This window comes from Mizuhopecten yessoensis, unplaced genomic scaffold (genome assembly GCF_002113885.1).
Source record: "Mizuhopecten yessoensis strain PY_sf001 unplaced genomic scaffold, ASM211388v2 scaffold11139, whole genome shotgun sequence".
Classification (NCBI taxonomy): Eukaryota; Metazoa; Mollusca; class Bivalvia; order Pectinida; family Pectinidae; genus Mizuhopecten; species Mizuhopecten yessoensis.
In genome coordinates, this window is record NW_018408899.1 from 1,506,181 (window position 1) to 1,525,026 (window position 18,846).

Consider the following 18,846-nt stretch of genomic DNA (forward strand, 5'->3'; position numbering starts at 1 on the left):
TTTGACGTTAAATCGCCGGCAAACTACAACTTTCTGCTCTCCAATTTGGTATGCTTCGATTTCGAATATTTTTAACGCTTCGCTAGATCAATTTTACTTCCAAGGATAATGGATCGTATTGTGATATTCCGCTATTCCCCCGTGCTGTTCAAAACAACACTCTATTCCTTATGTTTTACCACGGTAAATACGAAACCCACGTTTTTCTAAAGTGAAAGTTTACAAAAGTGTGGCTTTCTATCGATCGCCTCAGTGATATCATTTTTGTCTGTATCATAGTTTGTCCAATCGATGCCTTCGGCTTCACTGCTTTGTGTGAGTGTCCGATAGTCACGAGGAGCTGGAGCTGATATGGCTGAGGCTGACGATAGGAATACGGTCTATATTCATAGTAATGAGTGACCTTAAAAGTCCGTAAATAATACTTTACGTATAAAGTTTTTGTTCCTGTCGCGACTCTAAAAACAAAATCGCAAATTCAACGTGATAATCACGATTACTGGCACATCACGATTACTGAATTATCACGATAGCTGGTACATTTCGTTAGCTGGTACATCATGATAACTGGTACATCACTATAACTGGTACATTAAGATATCTGGTACATCAAGATAACATGTACATCACAGTACCTTGTACATCACGATAACCGGTACATCACGGTAACTTGTACATCACAATAATCGGTACATCACGATAACTGGTACATCACGGTGACTTGAACGTCACGATAACTGGCACCGAAGCCACTAACATTGTTTATTAATCATATTATTCATTTCTATTTTGCAAATACGTGTAGCTGCTGTAATAATTGCCATATTAACTATTAAACGATTTTAACATTCTAAGCTGATTAAAGTGCCATCGTACTTAGAGTTGTTAGTAAACACCCTCGTAACGAGAGATCGGAACGGTAGAAACCGGGACAGAGCAAATATGCAAAATAAAATAACAGGAAAAAAAGAAGGCGGTCGATGTTATCCGAAAAGAGATTTACTCAAGGCAACGCACGATTTGACTTCCGGTTGAATAATGATCCAGAATCAATTGCTTTCCACAAACATGGGCATTGGTCTGATGGATCGATTCAACTTTCATATGGAAGCAAATTATTGTCAACGCTGTTGAATGTGTCTAAAGTTTATTGATTTCTGTATTGTTGATTTTTTTATCATCTAATACGTGTATAAACAAATTTATAGATATTATCTACGTCCTGATAAATTTATGTATTTCATATAAATCTTATCCCAACATTATATGATGCTCTCTGTGTTTTAAGCGGATAGGATCTGATTCTAAACCTCTTACCATAGCAATGCTTTCATGACCATTTGCAAAGACAAAACCACTTCCGACAGGTCTACAAGGATTTTTGATTTATTGTTAATACCAGAATGAAGACACGACAATAACGAAGCAGGCGGCACTTGCCCTTTCACTTCCGGTTTTTATATTAGCGGTCATTATTTCAGAGGTATTGCCAATTTCTTCACTTTTTGATGAGATTACGTCAACTGGACAGAATCCATTGTCACATTTTCACTGATTAACACAGAGTACACAAAGGGATGTACTTCTCACGAACGATTTAACACATATTTGATGGTAATTGAAAATGATCGGCAAACACGTTGGACTGTGTTGGATATTGACACAGAGTGTGCTTTATTTCGCACCTAATAGCTAGGGACGGAAGCGACTGGTAGACAATGTGCCGTCAAAGACATCATAATTTACACCAAAACACTTTTTATTGCAAATGCTGAGTCCCCACTTGTTTGGAAAACGAATGTGTGCTGACAACGAGATTATCGTTTTTCGTCTGATCTGGATCCCAAAGAAGCTTTGATTGGATTCCTACCGAACGGGACCTCACACCACAACCCGCAATCAGTTAATGTAACTGGCGCTAATTCGTAATTTCGACTCGACTAAAGTCACTCGAGTTCAATCTTAAATACATTTTTGTTTCAATTGCTGTCAAAACTACAACATAATTTTACTCGAACGAAATTAACACAACTCGCAATTCTTTTAACAACGTGTCTAATCGAATCAATACCAAAGTCTATCCAGTTGTGTCATTCGGTAGATGTACATGTTGGGAAGCAGCCATCTGTCGCTAAGAGGAATAACAACAGGAAACCTTTTTTGAGTATTTGTATATATGCCACAGAAATCACAAGAAGTACTAAAATCGACAAAACGATACTCATTTTGGCAAATATCACGACATTTCAAATATGTATGAAAAAGCTAAAAAAAAATACAATATGACACATGTACACAGTATCTTTATAAGCAACAAAAATATCACAGTTTCAATAATATTCGAAGTATCAAAAGCAAAAGACCATTTGTGTCTTGAAAAATGATAAAAGAAAAACGTCACGACAGCAATGTTTGGGTAAATAGAAAAATGACTGACATTTTTAAATAGTCAAGCGGAATAATATTCTTACTGGACAAGACTGGCTGTGTAAATCACTTATCACTGATAACGTGTTCTCGCAGTTGCTTTTCTAACTATATTTCCAAGAATCGTAATTTGCGAAAGAAAACACACGTGATATGTGTAATGATATCTTGAGTCTTAATCGCGACCGTCTATCCTTAGGAATTAACGAAGGGCCAACTTAGCTTAAACCGTCAGTCACCAGTCAAATTTTCCTGTAAAACTTTAAACCCATACACACATGGGCATGAACAAATGAATACATCCATGCTACCAGGTCTGTCACCCTAGTTCAACCTCACCCCTAGTGACGTACTCCCTTAGGTGATGACATGGAAATGATAAAGATCCTAATCCTATAGCCGTATTTTTATTGCTAGATGACCACAATCGTCCTTCCAGGATTTGTACTGCCTCAGGGAGTTTGTCTATTGATACTAACTAGATAATGGTTGAGATACCAACACTGAAACTATATGAACACAATTATACTACTAGTGAAAACCCTGAGGTCCGGCCCCACGGCTTGGGACTTAGTCCCTATATTGTTACTGAGTTCCATGGTCATTTCTAACAGTTTACACGTAAATATACATATTTTCTCCTGATATAAAGTGCCCTTAGAATCAATTGTTATATAAAGGAAGAGTGTTACACCCCCTGGGGCTGGAAATAAGTGCACAAAAGGTGATGAATGGAGCCTTGGTCTTTTAAAACATACTCGGGAAATTTAAACATAATTTTACTCAATTTTTTATAAAGCATACTTTTATGATCAGAGGATAAATGCAAGAAAAAAGGACGTTGTTCCCATGAGTGCCGAGAGACAGGGGCAAAAGTGGAGAAAATACATCGTTATGATTGCTTAAGTATCAAGGTGAGCGATACAGGTCTTCTGTGCCTCTTGTTTTGTTACACTGTTATAACACTTATAACCTACTTGAAATCTAGTAACAAAAACATTCTAAATATTAATATATAGTAAAAGAAAGAAAACTGGATATTGTTTTGCACCCAAATACGTGAAAACCCTGTCTATGGTCTTCTACAGCTTTGGATGGTTACCAGTTCTAATTCAGTGTATACCTAGTTGTAATATAAAACGCCGCTGATAAATCATAAGATATACAATGTACACTAAACATATCACAGTTTGCAAAATTATATCACATACCATTATATTTTAAATAAAATATCACATTCATAAGTAACTGACTTATCACATCATTAATATACGTGAAACCTTTAGATACCGTACCAATCAGTAAAAAAAAGTAGAAACGAAATTATTTTTAACATTATAATGAGATTTCTAAATCAACGAGTGAATCGATAATCACAGGTGTTTTATTTATGTATTTTGCCCTTGGAGAAGTTCGATGCCTCAATGATTCGCCAGAGGTCCCGATCCAAGCTCTGTAGTTTCACAGGACGGGCTGACCCTGTGAAGCGGAGACTTTCTCGTAAGGGCGGCAGGCGCAGGTCGCTATGGACTGTCATGTTCGAAGAACAGGGAATTCTTGGCAATGGGTCCCTAAATGAACGCAGTTTAAGTGGATCCACAGTTTTGGGGTCCGATTTCAGTTCAACAGATACTGGTTTGAATTCATCTGGCACCTCATATCTAAAAACATTTTCTCTTGGAGGTGATTTTTCTTTCCCCTTTTGATGCTTCTTACTTTTCTTCGGCTTTCCTTTACGAAAGTACCCAGTATTGTTCAATGCTTGTTGATCTATAGGGACTTGTAGGGTGATACCTCCAGCCATCCCAACCTCACGTGTTGGCGTGATAATGACCTTGTCCATGGTTTTCCGGTCACACAATCGCTTTTGATCAGGTGACACGGAATGTGTGCTGTTCGTGAGTCGCGGTCTGTTTCCGGAAGTTCGCGTAAGAGTCTGAGCGTTACTTGCACGTGGTGTTGTGGAAAGTCTAGACACAGACAGAAGATTTTCCGCCATGTTTTCCGACTCTCGTCCACACCGAGATTCCCGCGGACTTGGGTCTATCGTTGTGTTTGGTGTTAGTCTTTCGTGATCCCCGTAGCACGTCTTGCCGTTCCTAACATCTCTGAAGCTACTCGTGCCTTTAGCACTAGACATGACCAGAGTGTTGACAAGCTGCGCGAGATCCTGGTGTCGTTCCTTCCGTTTGCTGCAGTTCTTTTTATGTCGCCGTGACAACATATCCACCACCCCATCCTGCGCTACATACCCAGATGACTTGCTCGAATGTTTGCCCTCTTTCGTGTTCTTTTTGCTATCCTCCTGATTATTGACCATTTGGCCGTAAAGGCGGCTTGGTTCATGAGGGGCTCCCGGGACCTGCGTACGGTTCCCCTCCTCCTTGTAGTTTATATCGTAATCTTCACATATTTGTTTTATGTCCGCCGCACACTGACGAACGGCCAGGACCAAGTCTCCGACCTCCCCCTGTTTCTGCTCCCCATCGCCGTCCTCTCGCGAAGCGCTCGCATTAGGCTTGTCAGCAACAGAACTAGGCGCCCTTTCAATATCCTCGTGATTTGTCTTATCCGATAATTTCACAAATTCGTCAGCTAGTTCACGCTTAAAGTGATGAAACGCATTTGCATCGACAGACGTGGCCAATGAATCATAACTTACACTTTTCCCTATGTCCGTTCGGAAGCTGTCCAATCCGGACTTGGGACGAAGTGACTGATCATCATCTGACTTCCGGATCTTTCGCTTTGTGCTACTTCCGTAATCCGTATATTGTTTCCGTAACTCATTTTTCTTAAGACGTGACAGTAAGGCTAACGCCCCAGCACTCCGTTTATCGATAGCTTCTTCGAAAGCATTTCGACCGAATACATTTCTCAGTGAAAGGTCAACCTTTTGTTGACCGGAAGTGTGTAATTTCAGAATTAATTCCACCATGTCGACATTATTGAGCTGACACGCAAACATCAGACCGGTCATACCTTTGTTGTCCTGAGCATTGATATCGGTTCCTTCCTGAAACACAGAATCGTATCCGGTACATTAGTACTAGAAATGAAGAAGGCATTACGTTAATGGCTCGTAATATGTATCAAATAAAATGATCATATAGGACAACATTTTGCGATAAATATATCTGTAGAAATAGCCTGACGATTCGTCTCTATTTCAACACCTACCGTCTACTGTACGGCCCTTTGTGATATAAATGCGTTGAAGGACTGTTGGGATACCGTATAAGCCCGTATGACAAACTTGTGTTAAGCTAAGACAGCCAAGAAAACTGTATGGTTCTGTATGACAAAAGTACTTGATGCGCTATTAATGCAACCTAGCGGTATGGCCCTGTATGACTGATGGACCGTTAAGACTACAGTGTGGTGGCCTGTTACGACTACCATATAACTAAGGGCCTGTTCGTTTATTCAGAACAACCGGTTTGTCGGTTTTAAAATGTAACATTTTCGAGTAGAAATCCTGGCGGCCTGCAAATGTTTATGCATGCATTGCAAAGCTTTGTGAATGCTCGCCTGAAAGCAGCATACGATTACTAGGTCCGACCTTAATTCATAAACGAACAACTTTGGTCCGCCCGGTTCAACCGTTTAAACGAAAACGGCCTTTGTGTATTAATGGTTCATTACGACTACCGCGTGTAGGACCGTTAAGACTACTGTGTGTTGGACCGTTAAGACTACTGTGTGTTGGGCCGTTAAGACTACTGTGTGATGTACCGTTAAGACTACTGTGTGATGGACCGTTAAGACTACTGCGTGATGGACTGTTAAGACTACTGCGTTTATGGACTATTAACACTACTGCGTGATGGAACGCTAAGACTAATGCGTGATGGACCTTTAAGACTACAACGTGATGGACTGTTAAGATTAATGCGTGATGGACCGTTAAGATTAGTGCGTGATGGACCGTTAAGCCTACGGTGTGTTGGACCGTTAAGACTACTGCGTGATGGACCTTTAAGACTACTGCGTGATGGACATTTAAGACTACTGCGTGATGGACCGTTAAGACTAGAGTGTGATGGACCGTTAAGACTACTCCGTGATGGACTGTTAAGACTACTGCGTGATGGACCGTTAAGACTAGTGTGTGATGGACCGTTAAGACTACTGCGTGTTGGACCTTTAAGACTACTGCGTGATGGACAGTTAAGACTACTGCGTGATGGACCTTTAAGACTACTGCGAGATGGACCGTTAAGACTACTGCGTGATGGACCGTTTAGACTACTGCGTGATGGACCGTAAATACTACTGCGTGATGGACCGTTAAGAGTAATGTGTGGTGGACCGTTAAGACTACTGCGTTTATGGACCGTTAAGACTACTGCGTTTATGGACCGTTAAGACTACTGCGTGATGGACCGTTAGGACTACTGCGTGATGGACCGTTAAGACTACTGCGTGTTGGACTTTTAAGACTACTGCGTGATGGACAGTTAAGAATACTTCGTTTATTGACCGTTAAGACTACTGCGTGATGGACTGTTAAGACTACTGCGTTTATGGACCGTTAAGAATACTGCGTGATGGACCGTTAATACTACTGCGTGATGGACCGTTAAGAACACTGTGTTTATTGACTGTTAAGACTACTGCGTGATGGACCGTTAAGACTACTGCGTGATGGACCGTGAAGACTACTGCGTTATGAACCGGTAAGACAACTCTGTGATGGACATTTAAGACTACTGCGTGATGGACCGTTAAGACTACTGCGTGATGGACCGTTAAGACTACTGCGTGATGGACCGTTAAGACTACTGCGTGATGGACCGTTAAGACTACTGCGTGATGGACCGTTAAGACTACTGCGTGATGGACCGTTAAGACTACTGCGTGATGGACCGTTAAGACTACTGCGTGATGGACCGTTAAGACTACTGCGTGATGGACCGTTAAGACTACTGCGTGATGGACCGTTAAGACTACTGCGTGATGGACCGTTAAGACTACTGCGTGATGGACCGTTAAGACTACTGCGTGATGGACCGTTAAGACTACTGCGTGATGGACCGTTAAGACTACTGCGTGATGGACCGTTAAGACTACTGCGTGATGGACCGTTAAGACTACTGCGTGATGGACCGTTAAGACTACTGCGTGATGGACCGTTAAGACTACTGCGTGATGGACCGTTAAGACTACTGCGTGATGGACCGTTAAGACTACTGCGTGATGGACCGTTAAGACTACTGCGTGATGGACCGTTAAGACTACTGCGTGATGGACCGTTAAGACTACTGCGTGATGGACCGTTAAGACTACTGCGTGATGGACCGTTAAGACTACTGCGTGATGGACCGTTAAGACTACTGCGTGATGGACCGTTCAGACTACTGCGTGATGGACCGTTAAGACTACTGCGTGATGGACCGTTAAGACTACTGCGTGATGGACCGTTAAGACTACTGCGTGATGGACCGTTAAGACTACTGCGTGATGGACCGTTAAGACTACTGCGTGATGGACCGTTAAGACTACTGCGTGATGGACCGTTAAGACTACTGCGTGATGGACCGTTAAGACTACTGCGTGATGGACCGTTAAGACTACTGCGTGATGGACCGTTAAGACTACTGCGTGATGGACCGTTAAGACTACTGCGTGATGGACCGTTAAGACTACTGCGTGATGGACCGTTAAGACTACTGCGTGATGGACCGTTAAGACTACTGCGTGATGGACCGTTAAGACTACTGCGTGATGGACCGTTAAGACTACTGCGTGATGGACCGTTAAGACTACTGCGTGATGGACCGTTAAGACTACTGCGTGATGGACCGTTAAGACTACTGCGTGATGGACTGTTAAGACTACTGCGTGATGGACCGTTAAGACTACTGCATGATGGACCGTGAAGACTACTGTGTGATCGACCGTTAAGACTACTGCGTGATGGACTGTTCAGACTACTGCCTGATGGACCGTTAAGACTACTGCGTGATGGACTGTTAAGACTGCTGCGTGATGGACCGTTAAGACTACTGCGTGATGGACCGTTAAGACTACTGCGTGATGGACCGTTAATACTACTGTATGGTGGACCGTAAAGACTACTGCGTGATGAACTGTTAAGACTACTGCGTGATGGACCGTTAAGACTAGTGTGTGATTGACCGTTAAGACTACTGTGCGATAGACCGTAACGACTACTGCGTGATGGAATGTTAAGACTACTGTGTGATGGACCGTTAAGATTACTGCGTGATGGACCGTTAAGACTACTTCGAGATGGACCGTTAAGATTAATGCGTGATGGACCGTTAAGACTAGTGTGTGATGGACCGTTTAGACTACTGCGTGATGGACCGTTAAGACTTCTGCGTGATGGACTGTTAAGATTAATGCGTGATGGACCGTTAAGACTACAACGTGATGGACTGTTAAGATTAATGCGTGATGGACCGTTAAGACTACGGTGTGGTGGACCGTTAAGACTACTGCGTGATGGACATTTAAGACTACTGCGTGATGGACTGTTAAGACTACTGCGTGATGGACTGTTAAGACTACTGCGTGATGGACATTTAAGACTACTGCGTGATGGACTGTTAAGACTACTGCGTGATGGACCGTTAAGACTACTGCGTGATGGACATTTAAGACTACTGCGTGATGGACTGTTAAGACTACTGCGTGATGGACTGTTAAGACTACTGCGTGATGGACATTTAAGACTACTGCGTGATGGACTGTTAAGACTACTGCGTGATGGACTATTAACACTACTGCGTGATGGACTGTTAAGACTACTGCGTGATGGACTGTTAAGATTAATGCGTGATGGACCGTTAAGACTACGGTGTGGTGGACCTCATTACATTCTATTATTTGGATTTGACCTAGATTTACAATACATGTGACGTCAATGAAGCATTAGATACCTACCCTTCCGGAACACATGGTTTATTCTTCTAACTTTTTTTTTCAACGTACATCTTGTCATTGTTCCTATTTTGGCCTCGTTTTATCGATTTCAGTTTGAGTTACGGTGCTGTTGACACTCGGTATTCTCTTTCCTCGTCAAAATTTTATTTTATTTAATTCATACTATTTCACTTTCTTTTATAAAACTCATATAAAGTTTAGATTGTTATAAAATACTTGTGTCAAATTGTTAAAAGACGACGTTTTAGTTCTCTTGAAAGCGTTGCTAGATTGATTGATACTTAAATAATCTACTTCCATTGCCTTTTATACCAATTAAACAGACACACGGAGATATATTGCCTTTATGCTGCGTTATTCCACTTCCACGAGACATTACAAGCACCACAAGAACATTGCATCGATACAGAGGCAGAATACCGCCCCTGGTTGTAGAATTTTTAAATAATATGATAGATGCGGTATAGATTTTATAATTTTTTTGTTCGTCTTTTAATATGATAATGGAGCATTGTCGATATCGACGGTGAGTTTTTCATATTTTTTATTATTATTTCCTCAGTTCCTTTCGTAGTTTGTTGCAAAACACTGAAGGACAAATGTTACATCATAGTTAATGGAATAAAACTGTTGATGAATGGGTGTATTGTTGTCGATTTCCAGGGCATGGTATGCACTACAAATAAATTAACACATTTCTCTGAAAGTGTCGTCATTCTGACACGATACCGCGTGACTCGTGCACAGTTAACACCGCTCAATTTGGTGCTACAACTTGTTATTTAACTTTCTATGTGTTGGTATAGCACTCAAATATAATGCATATAAGTTTTAATCGATAAACTATTATACAGCCGAGCCCGGCAGAGCTCAATAAAGGTTTGGTTCAATTAAGGAAATACAAAAAAAAATCCTTCGGAATCTTTCTATATGAGGACATATTATGGTACGGACGGTCACTTCCTTTATTATTTCCCCCACGATTCAGCAAGCTAACCATACTTGCGTTTCAAAAGCAATCCTGGTAGGCCACTCCGAAAGGATTTATTTCATTGGTTTGGAACCTAACGCCTCTGTGAAGAAAGGACTAGGTTCCAAACAAAGAATGAAACTGGAGCGTCCAAGAAATACGCGATTGGTAGATTCACATCCTCAAATTTTGAGAATGGTTTCGGTTTTTAAACATGGAGGGAAAATTTTCGATTCCGTTTTTGCTTTACCGCCACTTTCAATGGATTAATTGTTATTCCACGTAAAGTTTCAATACTGGAAGGGATTGACAACGTTCCGTCAACAACAACAAAACCTATTCAAATATGTTGTGTATCATTATATAATTCTTAGGACATGTGTATTATGAATGCATGTGAAGTCACATTGTTCGTCCTTTGGTGCGAGTTTCGGCCGAAGGATGAAAAATAATAACTCGAGATCATGTTCTCAAAGCAAGAACGACCAATTGTTAAAGCATTCCTTAACTTCCGGTTTAAACCCACCTTTTGTAACAAGATGAAAGCCACTTCCGGGTAATCCATGATGCACGTGTACATGAAAGGGGTTTGACGTAAGCCGTTTATGACATTGGTGTCAGCTCCAAGGCTGATCAGGGTTTTCACAATTGGAGCCACTAATTGCGAATCAACATTAGCTATGGCGGCCATCAATGGCGTCTCATGGCGGTCGTTTCTGGCTTCGATGTTCTTCCCGTTCGCAAATAGCAATTGGAGCTGCAATAAGTAAATTTGATCTTTATGTCTCATTACAAAACACTGCAGGTCAAAAGAACACATATAGCAGGGGAGTTACATAGAAAGCTTTTCTATACGGTAGCTTAACGAGTTGTTAACGCAAATTCAAAAACAACAAATATATCATTTGTGTAAGTTGCCATTAATTGAAGATTGGAATTATTATACATACATGTACAAAATATAGTTTAGAGATTCAACATTTTAAGAAAATACGGTAGTTTAAAATTTTGCTTTTTCTGACATGGTTTTGAAGAAATTGGCCCTGGCGATAATAATAATCAGCACTAACATAACCCTACATGCTGGGGATTTAGAACAGACTATACTTGCTGTTACACACTGCATGTTGTAAGATCAGTATAACGTGACCGGGTTTAATACCGTGGTGGATGCCTTCGGCATGGTATTTCAGTGAGGGAGTACTTTAAAGTCGGCATCAGATCAGCGCCTACCTGGGCGAGGAGAGTTGATCATTTTCAGGGGAAAGAATTCACATATTTCAAATTAAAAAAAGAAGAGTAAAATACCTGTCCATGTAGTACCTGTCCATGTAGGTACTTTATCTTTAATAATTATTTACCATAGAGAAGGACTGCACGTCTGTCTTTCATCAACCATGCATTATCCATAAAATTTCAATAGTAATCTTTGGTTTGTAGTTCAAGCACCTCTTCCCTTCACAATCCTAAATAAAACCTCCCATGTGAAAACCACTCCTTCTTTTGTCAGAAACAAAACCTCTCTCGATTTTGTTAGCAACAAAACATCTCTTTATTTTGTCAGAGAAAATGGATGAAGCAGTTTGATTTCTCAAGTCAAGACATTTAAGTCTGATTAGTTTTCAATGAAAGAAGTTCAGATTTTGTATAAAGCTTAATTTCAGAAAAATACCTAATTCTTTTTAAAAAAATCACGGATTTATATAATCAAATGCAGAAAGAAAACACAAAATGTGTTTTAAACATTTATGTACTGAAAAAAAAGCCTCTCGAGAAAATTCCAGTTGTAGGTTAAGGACATTACAAATTCATATTAAACAGATAGCCGTCAAATCGATATAACGTCAACGGTCGTGGAGTATTGACTGTCTACTAGATGTATACCTATAGGTAGGTACGTATCACTGTACTTTTGCTGTTCAAAGCATCAATAGCTATCTTCCGTATGAAGGATATTTTTTACATGAATATGTATCCATCTTTACAACGCTAAAAGCATAGTGTGGTTACATTGGAAAACGTCGTGTCTTAATATCGTCTACGGTCGCGGAATGTTCGGATTTCAAAAATGATAACAATGCCTGGAGTATTCCTGTTTCAACTTCATTAAACACATATCCGATTATTTTCGATACGAAAATGACCAGTTGACGTCAGAAATGCTAATTACATATACAGTATTGACAACTATATTTCATACCTATTGATCTACGTCAGTTTCTGAGATTATTTATGGAATACATTGCAAGTCTTTTGTGTATAGAGGTCATAAGATTTCTACCGGAAGTACGTCTTATCGACCGCTTGCGGGTGAGACTATTTTCTACCAAAACGCATATAATACATAGCAGGCAGACTTCGGTTACTCGGTCAAGATTACTGCCTTGTTTGTTTAATACAAAAATTCCCTCAATAACAAAAAAAAAAATGTCTTTTCACGATTTATCCTTTCTGCTATCCTGTTGATATGCTATCGAGCTTCATGTTATAATAATTATGATATATAGATTTAATATGTTATATAAAGTTATATAGTTATTCTGTGTAAGATTGTTACGTATATTAGACAAAAACAAAAAGTATGTATGTTTCAGGTAACAATTGGTTGGGTCGGGAGACAAACATTTCATTTTAATTTTATATTTTCACGTATCCGTTTATTTCTGCATTACATCAAATTTTTACAATGATTTCCCACACATTATAGCTGGTCTTAAGCTATCCAGAATGGGATCGGACACTCAGAATAGGAAGAAAATATATTTTAATGAGTGACTGCGAGCTTTGCAAATCGTGGATGCATGTAGGTTACAAAATTATGTTCAAGGGTAAGCAGGCAAACCTAGGGTAGGTCGGGATACCTGAAATACATATATATATTCTTCAGCTTAGTAAATTGCGTATAAATTAGCGTATACGCAATGAAAAAAGGCTCAGCTCAGATTGATACTTGTTTCAAATATGGCGCCGTTCACGCTTCAATGAGATAACAGTCCAATGACATATGAAACACACACGGTGATTTTGTTATGATTAAAATCAAGTGACAGAACAAATCGACTTAGGCATATATATAACGGTTCTTGACACATTGCCAAGGAAAATTAACGAAACTCCATTGATAAATGCTTATCCTTTTTTTGTTGATAAATCATTATCTGTGTGTGTATTGATTCCAGATGGTAAATATAAACTGATTTTCCTGGTTCTCCAGTTACCTTACTAATCGTCAACAATATCTTCATGGAAATGATAGTTCATCTCTTAATTATATATACCTGCGTGTGTATCGCAGGGATCTGTTCTCGGTCCTCAATTAGTTAAAACATTATTTTATTTCCAAGATTTGGACATTAAACATACTACAAAACACAGTATAAAGAGGATTTGAAAACAAGCTAAGAACTTATTCCTCTCCTCTATTGGGCATTACGGCAGAGTTAACATGGACATCAATGAGGACAGATGGACATCAATGAGGACAGATGGACAAAACGGTAACGAGATATGGAGATGTAACTCGGCTGTAAGCTATATTACCGTTACATTGGAATAGGAGTAAAGAAAATAAAAAATATAAACAAACAAAACAATAAAAACATTTTGGAACCTCAGTGGTGTAAAAACAAAAGTAAACAATATCTATTACTGCTGATGATGATAAAGTCATGTACTCAAAGAAATAGCCCAGAATTTTCCCTATCATTTATTTCATGATCACCCCACAAAAGAACATCTACATATTTTATATGCCATATTTTAAAACGGTATTTGATCAAAACTTTTGTCTACTTTGAGTGTATCTGTAAAATGATAACTATCTTCAATGGTTAACCCACAGGATCAACGCGATGAGTCGATACGGTTTTTATGAAAGAATTGTTCTTTGAGTGAGCTACATTTGAGTCTGAGTCTAGAGTGGAGTATTTGACCTTTGCGATTACCGGCGTTGAGGTAGTTTGGAGCGTTTGTTGTATTGCCATTGCTAAGATAAGTTTTGAGTGTATGGACTGATGAATTTTCTGTTACATTTTGGGGTAACTTATTCCAAAGGCGAATCGATGAAATGTGAGTTTTGAGAGCTTTGTGAAGGTCAGTTCTCCTTGCATTGTGAGTGTGGTTTTCAAGCTGAATCTAATGAACATGCCATGAAAAAAGATGATGAAAACCAAAGATGTTTATGATTTTGAAATACAGTTTAAACACTATTGTTTCTATATTAATCACCATGATAATGTTTCAAAGCTTTTCTTATAAAAACAAAAATCGGTTTTATTTGGGTTGAATGTCACCAACCATGTATCTGCCCTTTTTTGGATGGTATATAAATCATTATTTATTATATTTCTAGCTTCATTCGGATAGTCAATTATTACATTAAGAGAGGTGTCTTCAGCAAAGAGTTTGGCATTACACCTTAGTTTAATAACAATATATTTTATGTAAATATGAAATAAAAGAGGCCCAAGTATCGATCCTTATGGAACACCTACCGTAATATCTTTAAGAGTTGAATATTCCCCGCCTAAATCTACCTTTTGCTTCCTATTTTCCGAATAACTTTCGAACCATTTAATAAAGTTTCCGGATAAACCTACTAATTTCAATTTGTATAATAAACCTTTATGCCAAACCCTGTCGAAATCTTTTTTTTTATATCACAGAACACTGTTTTACGGTAGTCACCCGTAGTAAACCCAGACTGATGTTCAGCGAAAAAAGTGTTTCCCCCAAAAAAATGAAAATATCTTTAAAAACACAACGTTCCATTAACTTACCAACAATACTTATTAGAGAAATTGGTCTATAATTAGATCCGTCTTCATATGACCTTGGTTGTTGTTAGGACCAACAAACGAACAAACTATAATTAGATACAATTGCCTTATCTCCCTTTTTAAAAACAGGTGTAACATTTGCAATTTGCCAACAGTCTGAATATGTACTGTCTCTTATGGACATGCTAAAATATATATCTAAGGGGATCACATAACACATCTTTACCTTATTTTAGAATTTAACATGAATTAAATCGGGATCATCTGCCTTAGAGACACCAAGTTCACTTATTGCATCTTTAACATCATGTGGTTTTATATTGATTGTGTCTAGATGACGATGAGGAAATGTGTTGTTTCGAGGAAGTGAGTCATGAACACTGGACTGTTCGCAGACACAAGTAGTAAATGTGTCTGCTTTGTATTGGTCATCGATGATTAACAAGCTATTGTGTATCAAAGGAGGAATAAGCAAATATTTATCTGTAAAATACCAGTAGTTTTGTTAGCTATTTTACACCAATCACGAGAGGAGCAATGTGTTAACGTTTGTTAGCTACACATGTAGTTTAAAATCGCAATATGCCTTTGGTTTGCTTATATGTAGCAGCAACACAAGAATTTCTTGCACTTTAAACTAATTCCAATTATTCTGAGTACGTTTTGCCTTCCTATGAATTCTCTTTCTTGACCTTATTAAAGTTCTCATGAAATTAAATTGAGGGAAATGCAAACACTTGGAAATTGGTAATACATCCAGAATAGCCAGTACAACAACAGACCAGGAGAGAGACCTCGGAGTGACATTCGACAAACAGCTCAAATTCAGCGAGCATGTGTCTGCAGCCGTTTTCAAGGAAACAAAATGTTAGGATTTTTTTTTAGAACATTTACATTTCTAAATCAATCTACATTCCTATCTTTATACAAATCACTTGTCATACCTCATATTGAGTATTGCTCCACAATATGGTCACCCCCTCCTAAAGAAAGACATGCCATCACTGGAAAACAATTATTACATTACAAGACTTGCCTTACCCAGATCGACTAAAACGACTAGGATTGCCCACACTTGAATATAGAAGACTACGGGCTTGTACAAGATTATGAATGATGTGGACGATGCAGACAAGTCCAAATTATTTATTGAACATCCGGCAACTGGAGGTCACAAGAGAAAGCTCTATAAGAAACAATGCCGCCTAAACACCACCAAGAACATTTTCAGAAATCGTGTTGTTACCGACTGGAACAATTTATCAGATTAAGTGGTTAACGCCGAAAGTTTAAATAGTTTTAAAAATAGGCTAAACGTGCACTGGAAAGATCAAAAACACACGTTTTATCCGTCCTTTTAATTTGCTAGGTATATAATTAAAATATACTAATTTGACTGTTATACTTCACTAGTCGAGACGCCTTGATATAATTTAATGTCAGATGACATTCTTTGGGCACTCTACCATCAATCAATTAATGATATGCAGATAAATAACATCATTACAAGCCACAGGCTTCCATTGATGTCTTACCTATGAGATACTTATGAGAATACTATTATGCAAATGGAGAAAGGCATTTTGAAATAAAATTCCAGTTTGGGAGAGGGAGGTTCCTGAAGCCTACAATGTTTTCTGGACCATCCAATGCAACGTCTTTTTAAATAAGCTAAGACCACTGGAAAACAGATACATCGAGTACTAGCACCATTTCCTTTTATAATCTTAACAATTGGTACCAGAAAGACATACTGGTCTCTGCATATAGATGCAGATATCTGTCTGCATTCGTCGTTAACCTAATTAAATTGTAAAATATAACAGTCTACCTTTTTACAAATTAATCTATTTTACAGCCATATCAATCAGTAATATTTAACGAAATTCTCACCTGTCTCGGGTTTTGACATTCTTGTACCAGACGAAACTCGTCCGACATATTTTCCGCCTTTTTATCCACCTTTGAGATCGCACATTATGTCCGTCATCATTCTACCCCGAATAACAGCCTCTGTAACTCAGCTTAACACCCGGACAACTAATTATGACGTAGTCAACAATACACCATTTCTCTGACGTCATTGGAATTGTCGGTCGTCTTATAAAAAGCCTATAAAATGAAGTGGCCTTAATATGCTTTCATTATCGTTCTGGAATACGCTCCGATACCAGAGATTTCTATGGAGAATTGATCGCCGCAATCTGGATAGATATTTACAGAAATAGTGTTACTGCCTTGCTCAATCGATGGGTCACTATTGGTCATATAATGGCGTATGTTTACCTGCAGTAATGTGGACTAAGGTACGCTCCTAGAGGCATGTACTTTCAAAACGGATAGAGTGTGTCCTATATTGCAATTTTTCTATGTCCATTCAATTACATTAGTTTCATTTTGTTGGCGACGTCACATAGCGATCAATATTAATTGTGAACGGTATCCTATATAAAGTACAGATTGGATTTTTTTCTGCCCAATGTATCAAAAAAGATGTGCAATTAATTAGATATATCTTAATTATCAATTATTCACCAGTGAAAAGTAAGGTGTTAACCAGTGCAAAACTGACAATACCATACTGTTTGACTGTGAACGATTTGAATATCAAAGTATGCATATCCACTAGTGAACTATAACTGGTATTCACACACTCGTGAATTTAAACGATATTTACCCATCCGTGCAGTTTAACTCAGTGGTATTCAACATATTCGTGAAATATAACAGATATTCCCTCATCCGTAAAATATAACTGGTATTCAACCATTTGTCAACTACAACTCGTACTCACGCACAAGTGAAATATAACTGGTATTCATCCACTCGTGAAATACAACTGGTATTCATCCACTCGTGAAATATAACTGGTATATACTCATCCGTGACATGTCACTGGTATACACTCATCCGTGAAATGTCACTGGTATACACTCATCCGTGAAATGTCACTGGTATACACTCATCCGTGAAATGTCACTGGTATACACTCATCCGTGAAATGTCACTGGTATACACTCATCCGTGAAATGTCACTGGTATACACTCATCCGTGAAATGTCACTGGTATACACTCATCCGTGAAATGTCACTGGTATACACTCATCCGTGAAATGTCACTGGTATACACTCATCCGTGAAATGTCACTGGTATACACTCATCCGTGAAATGTCACTGGAATTCATCCACTCGTGAAATACAACTGGCATTCATCTAATCATGAAATACAATTGGTATACACTCATCCGTGAAATGTCACTGGTATACACTCATCCGTGAAATATAACTGGTATTCATCCACTCGTGAAATACAATTCATCTAATCGTGAAATACAACTGGTATACACTCATCCGTGAAATGTCACTGGTATACACTCATCCGTGAAATATAACTGGTATTCACCCACTCGTGAAATATAACTGGCATTCATCTAATCGTGAAATACAACTGGTATACACTCATCCGTGAAATGTCACTGGTATACACTCATCCGTGAAATGTCACTGGTATTCATCCACTCGTGAAATATAACAGATATTATTAATAATAATAATAATAATAATATACAACATTTATATAGCGCCCTATATGATTTGTAAAATTACTCTAAACCGCTTTACAACATATGGATAATAGTAATGGTTAAAATTGTGAAACAAAATCAAAGGCTTAACAATCACTTTTTTACATTTAAGCAAGCAATGTGCACATAATTGAAAAAATAAAATGGTGGTATTTACATGACGTCTTTGCAAGG

The 18,846-nt window shown here is 38.7% G+C and overlaps 1 protein-coding gene across 1 annotated transcript; it reads right to left on the bottom strand.

Annotated features, from left to right (window-relative positions):
- Nucleotides 1-3,793: 3,793 nt before the first annotated feature.
- LOC110466588 lies at nt 3,794-17,117 on the bottom strand. Its single transcript, XM_021523176.1, has 3 exons — nt 16,981-17,117; nt 10,836-11,066; nt 3,794-5,443 (listed from the first exon to the last, which is right to left on the bottom strand). The coding sequence occupies exons 1-3, from the start codon at nt 17,026-17,028 to the stop codon at nt 3,812-3,814; spliced, it is 1,911 nt and encodes a 636-aa protein (XP_021378851.1). The 5' UTR covers nt 17,029-17,117; the 3' UTR covers nt 3,794-3,811.
- Between the last annotated feature and the right edge of the window lie 1,729 nt (nt 17,118-18,846).

Excerpts from the sequence above, each read along its gene's own strand:
- LOC110466588 (XM_021523176.1), bottom strand. The coding sequence starts at position 17,028 with ATGTCGGACGAGTTTCGTCTGGTACAAGAATGTCAAAACCCGAGACAG. Across the intron at positions 11,067-16,980 it reads AATGTCAAAACCCGAGACAG|CTCCAATTGCTATTTGCGAA; the intron begins GTGAGAATTTCG and ends TACTTATTGCAG. Across the intron at positions 5,444-10,835 it reads CTTTCATCTTGTTACAAAAG|GAAGGAACCGATATCAATGC; the intron begins GTGGGTTTAAAC and ends TCTGTGTTTCAG.